This window comes from Varanus komodoensis, unplaced genomic scaffold (genome assembly GCF_004798865.1).
Source record: "Varanus komodoensis strain SLA01 unplaced genomic scaffold, ASM479886v1 scaffold20_1, whole genome shotgun sequence".
NCBI classification, from domain to species: domain Eukaryota; kingdom Metazoa; phylum Chordata; class Lepidosauria; order Squamata; family Varanidae; genus Varanus; species Varanus komodoensis.
In genome coordinates this window covers 25,290-35,954 of record NW_025335587.1, presented here as the reverse complement: position 1 = coordinate 35,954, position 10,665 = coordinate 25,290, and the positions used below count along the sequence as shown (strand labels likewise).

General features: G+C 40.3%; 1 protein-coding gene across 1 annotated transcript in view; it reads left to right on the top strand.

Moving 5' to 3' along the window:
* PDZK1IP1 (PDZK1 interacting protein 1) overlaps window positions 1-1,234 on the top strand; it is a 6,691-nt gene extending 5,457 nt beyond the window's left edge. Inside the window, exon 4 of the mRNA XM_044430329.1 lies at window positions 1,126-1,234. Within this exon, the coding sequence (XP_044286264.1) occupies window positions 1,126-1,234 (109 nt within the window). The remainder of the gene's footprint in view (window positions 1-1,125) is intronic.
* The last annotated feature ends 9,431 nt before the right edge of the window (window positions 1,235-10,665 follow it).

The window sequence follows — 10,665 nt, the reverse complement described above, 5'->3', positions numbered from 1 at the left end:
AGTACCAGGATAGGACAGATGGTTGAGTTCCTCATTCTCTGATTGAAACCTGACTTAACCATTGTCCTACCATGAGGATACATTGCTTCTGGCTCTGAGATAAGTGTAATCATTTGGATTCAGATTTCTAGGAATCCAACATGTAGATTCCAGAGCAGATTTTTCCAAGTATCACACATCTGTGGATCTGTGGGTTGGTTTTTTTTACTGGGGTGGTGAGGAAGGATGGTGGTATTTTCACTAATTTTCATTAGCACTAATGCAAATTAATGGAAGTAGAAAAAACTTCTGTTTTTTTTAAAGTCCAGTTGAGTCCACAAGTGAGTCCATGATGGACTGAAATACCCCTGACAATTTATGAAATATAGAAGGAATGGATTTAACAAAATCCATAAGTCCCGATTTTCAGGGGTAGTTAGGGGTGCTGCAGGCCACCCTGGGACCTTACAGGGCTATAAGACTGATATTCAATATACTCTTCTGCCATGATTGTGCCTAGAAGAGGACATATTATATCAGAGTCTAAGATCTTTAAACTTCACAAGGTCAATTTTTACTTGGCTTTGACCAGCAAAATAGTGTGATATTGAGGATGCAAGTTTTGGAACCAGAAAGCTCAAGAGCACAGCGGTTCTTGAATGTGCACGTTCTCATGCAAGGGCAATCGGTGCACACTGCCTCTGGTTTGCCTTTTGCTTTTGCTTTCGGTTAGCAACCCACCACTTCCTTGTTCATAGGTTCTTAGTATGTTGTCTGAACTGAAACACCTTTAGTTTCTTTTAGTGGTCAAGCAACCCAGACTTAAAGTTTAACCTTTAACAATTCGGTTAGAATGCCTCACTAGCAACCTACAAGTGGGCTGATTGTGGGCTGATCCATGAAAGCAGAAGCAGCAAGCATGCCAAGAAAGCGTGCTCACGTCCTCTCGCTTATTCCAGCAATGTGTGGGTTAAAGATCTACAGATTTCTGGTACGTGCAAACTGGATCAGCATCCATCAGTAACCAACCTCACAAGGTCAAAGGGAGATAGGAGGAAGATCCATATATGCTGTCCTGAGTTTCTTGGTGGAAGACAGTGATACAATGTAATAAATGCATAATCATAATTTCCCCCAAAATTTCAGGTGTGAAGAAGGCCACCATGTCTATGAAAATACTGTCGTGCTTGAGTGTGGGAACACAACTGAATGTCATGTTGAAAACCATGTTGAAGTTCTTACCACCTGCATGTAGCATCATCATTTTAGGTATCATTTATGACTCAGTCTTTTATTTAATCCTCCCAAAAGGTTATACATTGCATACATGGGACAACCACTTTTGCATGTGTGGGTTTGTACATGGATTTAATCACTTTGTTATAGACATTGACTGGTGGCTAACAGAAGCAAGCTTCTTACTCTGACAGTGTTAAAATTCTTCCAGGCTGGACTGTTTTTGTTTTGTTTTGTTCTGAAGCCAACCACAAACAATTTTCCCCGAGGGTGGTGCAGGGGAGAAAGCTGGCTAAGAGAGGCTTGCATTCAATGTTATTCTAACTTAACTTCTATTCATTTCAATAGGTCTACTTTAAGTAAGACTAACATTGGTTAAAAAAAAATCCCATATATTTATAGAGCTGATCTATTGGCCTTATTTCATAGTCACCTATCATTTCTTAGCAAATTTTCCCAAATTGCTGTACACAGTCCACCAGTACCTTTAAAATCCTCCATAGGTTTCTACCACCTTCTAGGTAACTATGTGGGTATTTTTTGGCTAGAAAGAATTCTTCTTTCATTATGTGTATGTGTGCATGTGCGTATTCCTTTTGACGCAGACATAGGAGCCAATACATTGGATGCCAAGTAGCAGTGTTGGAAAAATCCACAACCAGTCCAAATGAGTTTTAATTTCTATTAACACAACCTATGGATCCTGAAGCAGACTGTCTTTTTCCAAGAACTCCAGCTTCCATGGTTTTGTGGACTTAAAAAAAAACCTTTAGCGTGATTTGCACAAATTTGCACTTGTGTCGATAGACATTAGTGCATTGGGGCAAGGGCACATGAATGCAAGTGGGCGTTAGAGCTAAAGTGCACCTGCGGGAGTAGAACAAAATTTTTCATGCATCCCTAAAATATTCCAGGTCCATCAATGGAACAATAAGCACTTGACGATCTCCCAAATACAGATGGAATGGATTTAACAGAATCTAAACATCTGTAATAGTAAATTGAAATTCTCAATTCATTGTTGCATGCAAAGATTAAGGCGTGATGGTTCTCTACCATTTGGCTTCCATTTATTCTTGCTCTGCTGTAGAATTGATTCAGACACACACCATTTACAAGAGTTTGGATAAGCCAATCTGATAAAGGCCATAATTCCCATATTAAGAATTATACAATAACTTTCTTTCCATATCTGTATCTTATGAGATGAGGGATCAACAAGGGTAGAGAGAGGTTAGATCAGCAGATGTTTTAGACTTCAGCTCCCATTAGTCTCTGCCAGTTTGGTCAATGGTCAGCAATACTAGGACCTGGATGATGCCTGCCCTCTACTTATTCTCATTTTCCAAGTATTTCCTGTAAATTACTTGTGTTTTTTAAAAACAGATCAGTATTTTTAATGAATTGGAAGAAAAATGTAAATATAAATTGCTGATATAGAAATTGATCATTTTATGTGTTTTTAAAATGCTGTAATCAGTAAAGACATGTATTTTAATTGCAGTGTGGATATTTCAATTACAGAAGCCTGTGCATGTTGACTGCCTAGAGATAAACAGTGTTCTTCATGCTTTTGGGAAGTCACAAGTCTTTTCCATTACTTCTTTTCCCCCAGTTCTCATCCAGTTGCAGATGTTCCCTTTCCATAACATCCCTACCCTATTCTCCTCCAGCCTCCTTGCCTCTGCCAGGACCACGGGCTTTGGTGGCGACCCTGGACCTCGAAGCCCAAGAGGGTATGCTGCTGGTGGACACTGGGTGGGTTCATACCTCATGACAAGCAACCCTGTGCAGCTTCTACAGTGCATGGATTTTTGCCTAGACCTCCCTTTGGGATGATGGTTCCCATGGCAATGAGGTTTCTGTGCTCCCCCACACTGTTCTCCTGCTCTCACTACACATCCCAGCAAAATTCCCAGGAGCAAAATTCCCTTCCGGTCTGCATTGATTCATATGGACCTAAGCTCTCCATTCCTGATGGTCAGCTGTGGGTTTCAGGAAGGCTCTGCCTCTTCCCCATCCCAGGTGTAACTGGATTTCTACAAGGCTTCCTAGCTTCTCCAGCTCCCAAAGAGTTTTTAAAAAATTAAAATAAAATAAACACTGTTGCCATGATTTCCCCTTTGCCCTTCATATATTATCCTGCTTTCTCCCTGTTTCAGAGAGTAAATAGGGTGACAAGTCATTGCTTAGCCAATAGGAACAGATTGTGTGTGTGTGTGTGTGTGTGTGTGTGTGTGTGTGTGTGTGTGTGTGTGTTGCTAGGGAACTAGGGGCAGTAGAGATCAGATTGGTTTGCAGCATCAGAATAGACCAACAACTGTAAAAAATAATTGTGGCTTCTTGAAACATGCAAACCCTCCCTCTGTGTGGCTAGGAGAGATGGTGGAAATGCAGCTGGTGAACATGTTTTAATATGTTCCTACATGCACACTAAAGAAATGTTCCCCCATGTCATCAAAGGTACCATGAAAGCCCCCATCATTCCAGTTTTCTACATCTGTAAATAAAGTTAATGCAGGCCAGAAACTTGAAAAATATGTTAAAGGTAAAAGTACATTGCAGCTGAATGAATGTTATTGCTATTCATTTTATCTCTATACTGCCAAATAGCTGAGGCCTGTTGAATTCACCCTTGATTTGGGTGAATTCAAACATGCACTTAAATTAAAAATATGAATATTAACATCAAAGCTGCTTGTAGTGTAATGTGCAAAGACATTTCTTTGCATCGTTGTGTTCTACTTTGACTTAAGCAGGAAACTCTTTAGCTCAAAGTGTCTTATAAACTCTCCTTCAGTCACTTCTGCTCCATTTTATCAGAACACATTAGCAACATTTCTCCTCATTACCCTCCCTGCAATCCAGCAGGTAAGTCATGTATGTGGCACCGCTGTGCTGCAGCCTCAGCAGATTTCAGGCCACTTTGACCCCTTTGCAAACAGCATGGTGCTATGTAGGGGTCGGAGGGCCCTCCTCCTTCTGCCAACCCTTGCCTCAAACTTTCCTGCCCTTCTCATCCATGCTGGAAGCTTCCTGTGCCAGACAGGAGAAGGGATAAGAAAATCTAGGCATTCAGCAGTTGATTTTGAGGTGTGTGTGTGTGTGTGTGTGTGCGCGAGGTGGTGGCGGCAGCGGCGGTGAATCAGATCAGAGTCGCTCAACTTTTTGCTAGGCTGGGAATTAACTGCAAATCACCAGGTTCCAATGTAAGATGTTCGTTCTGAAGGGTGTGAGTCAATGTACGCACTTTGAGACCAAGTGAGAGGTACACCGGTTCCATGATTGGATGTCCAACATCCTTTTCTTGTCCAAAACCAGCCATCGCTGTGCCTTCTCCAGTTCATTGTAGCACCACATTGCAAAGGGAGTGGGATTCCTTAGCCTCCACACTGATTTCCCTGTGCAAATATCTACCCCCAAAGATGTTTTTAGTTGCGGGTGTGTGGAAGGGGGGCAATCACTCACACTCAAGGGTTAAGTGTGGGTTGTTATTGAGCAGTGGTTTTCCGAAATGTGAGTTATAATCACCTGTGCTATCAAGCCATGGCTTGTTAGCCATGAACAATCCATGAAGAGAACCAATGGTTTATTACTAAGTTGTGAACTGTGGGTTGCTCATTGTGCCTTGTTATCTTGGCTGGGTTTAGACTGCAGGATAAACCCTTTCAAGGACAATCCAAACTCAGCCCATCTGCAACCCAGGTTGTGAGCTGTCATGTCATCTGAACTCAATGAGTGCACTTGTACTGTGTGTTTTCTGAAAAACATAGCAAGGGAAAATATTTCTTTGCCAGACTGAGAGATGAAGGTACTATCCATGCTATTTAAGTGTTGAACAGTTCAATGGGAAGGTCATCTTTCCAAAGTTCTGTAAAATCAGTAGGTAGAGAGTTTGAATCTAGTGAAATGCCTATAAAATAACCCTCTTGTCTTACTCCCACAATATCCATTACATGTTCAGAAAATTCACCCAGAGAAAGTATTACAGTGTGATGTTCATGTCTCATCCATGGGCATTTACAGCAGGCCCAGATGGCATTGTGATCCAGTTGCATATTTGGGCCTAGTGATTTTTTAATTCTCCATTTGTAAATAAGGCTGAAAACTTCATTTTGTCACCATGATTTGCCTCGGTTTCTCTGACTTCCTTTCTGAAAACAGCCGTTCAGGTACAGGTGCCCTGTCCTATATTTTCTGCAATGAAGACTGATGCAAACAGATGTGGCAGGGGATGCCCCTCAGTTTCTATGGTCTGCTGCACATTTCCAGTTGCTGAGCCATTTTATGTTCTGCAAAGCAAGGCCTTTCCCTTTCCTCTTGGCTTCTCTAAGCTTAAAATATTATATTAAGCACAGCAACGAAAGAGAATGAGAAAGAGAGAGAGAGAGAGAGAGAGAGAGAGAGAGCAGAGTGCTAACATCATGTGAAGAAGTACTTCCCTCAAAAGGAAGAAATGGCACGTGGCTCCAAGAGGTTCAAGAAAAGGGATGAGACAATCCTACACACTGTGTTAATGATGATTAATGTTAACATTACTCTGTTAATGTTGTGATCTTTGTGTAATGAAATTGGGATGCATATGCCCCCAAAATGCTACACCCTGCCAAAGTGTGGACTATTAATGGGAATTCTGCTTTTAGATTATTTCAGAAGGAAATGATTGGCAGTGCTAGAAGCCCTTTGGCTCAAAGCACCAACAAGCATTTCTTCTAAATGGAGAAGCCACTTTGTTATACCCTTAGAACCTGTAACGCAACCAATTAGAGTGGAAGGAGGTCAAAACTACGAGCTTTCCCAGATGAGACATTCAAATGATAGGTGCTCATCTTTCTTCATGCTCAGTTGTTTGCAGGTGCTTTAGATGATGTTGTTACTATCAAGTTCATTTCTCATTTTTAAAAGCAAATTTGGGGGTAGAGGGTGGTTGAAGGACTGAAAATTTAGCATTTTTTGCAGAGACAAAACAAATGGCTAGTCTCCACCAATGTATGTACTTATTTATTTATTAAAAAGCTTTTCTATACTGTCCTTCAACTTTGAGTCCCAGGATGGTGTATTTGTGTTATTCTATTCTCGTGCAATCATTAGCAAGCAGAACCAGCAGGATAAACATCTCAGTCAGAAAAGCTCTACTTGAGGAAAACGAAAGAAACATTGGGCAACCCTCAGTATGACCCTGGAAGCAAAAATGACAAAACTGAAGCTGTCATACTTTGGGCACATTATGGAAAGGAAAGACCTCTTGGAGAAGACAGTCAAGCTAGGTAAAGTTAAAGATAGGTGAAGAAGAAGAAGAAGAAGAAGAAGAAGAAGAAGAAGAAGAAGAAGATTGCCCATGAAATGGGTTGACTCCATGAAGGAAGCCAAACTATTACATTTGCAAAAACTGAGCAGGGCTGTAAATTTTTGGAGGGTACTCACTCATCAGGTCACTGTAAACCAGAGATGACTGGATGGCACATAACAGCAACATCCAGCATCTTTAAAAGAGTGCAAGTACTCCCCTCTAGAGGCCAGAAGAATGAAAATAGCAAGGATAAGTAACAAAAACGCAAACCATTTATGTTTCACTTCAAAAACCAAGCACTTCAGTGGGCTTAGTTCACACTTTCAGCTATGAATTATCAATCAAGTGAACTAACCCTATGTGAGATATCATGTAAGCAAGTCCAACAATTTATGCATGGAAAAGAACCACATTCACAGATTAATTCACTAACCAGAGGGCCTCCCAGACTCTGATACGTCAAGTTTCTACAGTGATCAGATGAATTGTACTGATTGATTCTAAACAGCAGCAGCAACAGCAGCAGCAACAAAAGTTCTAAGGCAAAAGAAGCAGACCGGGCTGAAAAGCAGAGGAATCAGTGAAGCTCAGTGCAATAGTGCTCAATGCAATGCAATGTAATATAGATTGAAATTCACAATATTGATGTGAACTAATGAGCTAGTTCTTTGGTTTCCAGTTATGGCTTTCACTTCTTGCTCTGTGTCCCTCCCTCCACCACTCTCCTCCTTTTCTCAGCACCACCCGCCACTTGCACAGACGGAGCTGATTACTGAGTGTTTCAGAAAATACAGTAATATAATTTTAAGAATGTTCACAGTTGGACTGATACATTAACCCAGGAATCTGTAAGAACTTGACACATCAGAGTTTGGGAAGCACATGAAGGCAATGAGTGGCATTGATTGGAGACCTCCCGTTGCTTTTGTTTCTCGTACTTTTATTGCAGGACTTGCCTGCATGTTGTATTACATAAGCTGAGTTCACATATGTGTAGAACTATCTTGACAGATAGTTTATAGGTGAAAATGTGAACTGATCCCACAGTATTGTTTCTGAAGTGATGAAGGGTGACATACATCTTTTTGCAGTATTTGATTCTTGATGCCTCTCTCACACTTAGAAATGATCCACCAGTGTTTCCTTCAGAGCCCATAGAAGATGCTGAGCTCATAGAAATATAATCCTTGGGGAAAACCTATTTAGAGCTTGTGTGTTTTTAAAGTTTTCGCTGATCTACATGCCCTCCCCTAATGTGAGCTTTAGAAAGAAGGGGCAAATAGATAGGCAGCTATTTTTCTGCAACTAGGCCATCTACCTGCAGTACGTTAGACAAGCTATTTTACAGTGTGCATTTGTGCCCTTGGACAGCACGTTGCCAGCTGCGAACAGAATAGTTTGCTTTGCTGCAAGGGGCAGCTTGTAGGTCGCTCTTCTCTTTGAAGGGTTGTCAGAGAACAGTCCTCCATTTCTGAGGTCATTCTTTATTTGAAGGGCTGTCCAGTCCAAATCTAGTTTCAAGACAAAGAAAGCCAGGAAGGGAGAACAGGAGCTGCAAAGCTGCCCAGCAACACAGAGCACACAGGTTACCTGATCGTGCTGTTCCAGGTAAGATGCACTGTGGTAAGATGCTTTGCCCTTTATAGTAATTCTTTCTACATTTGCTTATCTACATAACATCAGTATTTACAATTTCCGTGTACATCGGTGTTATATTTATTTATTTACTGGGACGTATTCCCTCTTTTTTGTTTTTGTTTTGGTAAAGTGTAAGTGGCCATTCAGTCTGTGTGTGTGTGTGTGTGTGTGTACACACACGTGTTTGGAGGGGGCCATTCCAGTCTTGGCAAAAAGCTGCCACTGTTGGTGGTATATGTAGATTCATTTCTCATCATGCGGCCTTCTCGTCCTGTGTAATGAACGAGGGGTTTGGTTTTGCTTCGAACACCGTCTGTGCTGTTCTTCTTCTACAGCAAGAAGGCTGAACTGAAAACTGTTTAGAGAAAGAAAATGGAAGGGTCATGAAAGAAAGAAACATAAATGCTGGGAGATCTGCAATAGCTGAGGTGAAAGGGAATACTCGAAATTTTATTTAGCTATATTAAATATTCAAGTATAAGTTTGTAAATGTATCGGGACAGCACTGTCCTCTGCACAGTGCTAGCATGAACTAACTCTGGTGTAACTTCATCCATTCTAGCAGTCTGACAACATTAGATATTGCCTATTGGTAATGACTTCAAGTATGTAGTCAGTGGGACGAGCTTGAAGACACTGTCAGTAAACACCCTCACCATAATGCGTGATCACATTTTTGTCTACAGTTCTTGACGAAATTGCTGTTATGAATCAGTGAATGGCGCTGATTTTGAGTAACCCTCTGATGTCATCCAGACAAGAACACATATAGTTTTGATGAGTGGGTTTCTAACCTTGATCTCATTATAAAATAAAGTTCTTATCTGCTTGGAAGGATTGCACTGTGCTGTGTGGCATGGAAGATCTCCCACAATCCAATTTCCTAGCTACATCAGATGACTTTTTCATGTGTTTGTTTCAGTCCTCCAAAGCGAATAATAAGATGATTTCTTGGGGTGGAGGCACTAATAAATTGTGCCAATTTGAGGTTAAGCAGCTAGGAAAATGCTGCAAAACTAACTGCCTAAAACGAGGGCTAGCAAGCCACACTGCCCTATTTTAACATAAAAATCAACCCAGCCTTCTTCACATTTTCAGAAAAAAAGGCATCCATTAAGCATTTTCAGAAACTTTTTTACACCCATTGCAAGAAACATGTGTTTGTAGGTTTTGTCTGTGGTGGAGTGAAAAATTATTTTTATATTGACTTTAAATAAGTTAATTCCCCACAGGTACCCCCCAGTTAATTCATATTATGAATAATAATAATAATAATAATAATAATAATAATACATTCAGCTGGCATAAAATTTGTGGCATTCACAATGTCAAGGTTCATAACCTAAATTATAAAATCAAGTGTCCAAATTTACCATTTCATCATTTTTTCATTTTAGAGAACTAATGCTGAATTATGCAAAAATTCTATGCAAAAATGTCAAATGAATCACATTAATAGAAGTAAATGGAAATAGAAATATAGAAATAGAAGAGAACAGCAACAACAAAAAGGAAAACCAAGAGACCTCTTTGAGAAGATCCAAGTAATCAAAGGGAAATTCAAACCTAGATTAGAAATGCTGAAAGACCAATAGGGGAAAATTCTAATCAGGAGAAAATAAGGAGAAGGTGGAAAGCATATATGGAAGAACTACATGAAAGAGATAAAAATACAGACTCCTTCAAACAGGAGGAGAAATGCTCTGAAAGCACTTGGAAGACCTAAAACCCCCCAGAGTAGATAGGGTACCAAAAGAACTAATCCAAGCTGCAGAGACTTGCTTTGGCCTAAATCATAACAAGAATATCCCAACCAATCTGGAAAGCAAAGCAATGATCCATGGAATGGAAATGTTCAATATATCCAATATCAGGAAAGGAGATGCTAAGGAATTCATCAACTACAGAAACATTGCACTAATTTCCCATGCAATGAAGTGGTGGACAAGATGTTGCAACGAAGAGTATTACCTTTTTTGGAGTGAGAAGTGGCTCACATTCAAACCAAATTTGGAAAAGGAAGATCATAGCACAAATATATGCTAGATACTGGAGCACACCAAAGAATTTCAAAAGAAACCCAGTTTGTATTTTATAGCATGCCGATCATGGAAATCTGTGGATGATTCTGAAAGAAATTCCTCAGCACTTGATTGTCCTGACATATAACATGTATTGTGGACAAGAAGCTACAGTTAGTACAAAATATGGAGAAATGGAATAACTTCTAATAGGCAAAGACATCGGATATGGGTGTATTTTATCTTCTCGTCTGAGATGAGTCTTATGAAGAACATATAATGAGAGCAGAATTAGGGTCAGAGGAAGGAGTGCAAATTTGTGGAAGATGCATCAATAACTCCTGACTCCTGATGAAAGTGAAAGAAGTGCAAAAGCAGGACCTCAGCTGAATGCTGAGAAAGCAAAAATCATGACTACAGAACTGCACAATTTTAATATGAACAGTGAAGACACTGAGATGCTGAAGGAATGCTTGGCCAGTCTTCAGTTCAGAGGGAAAC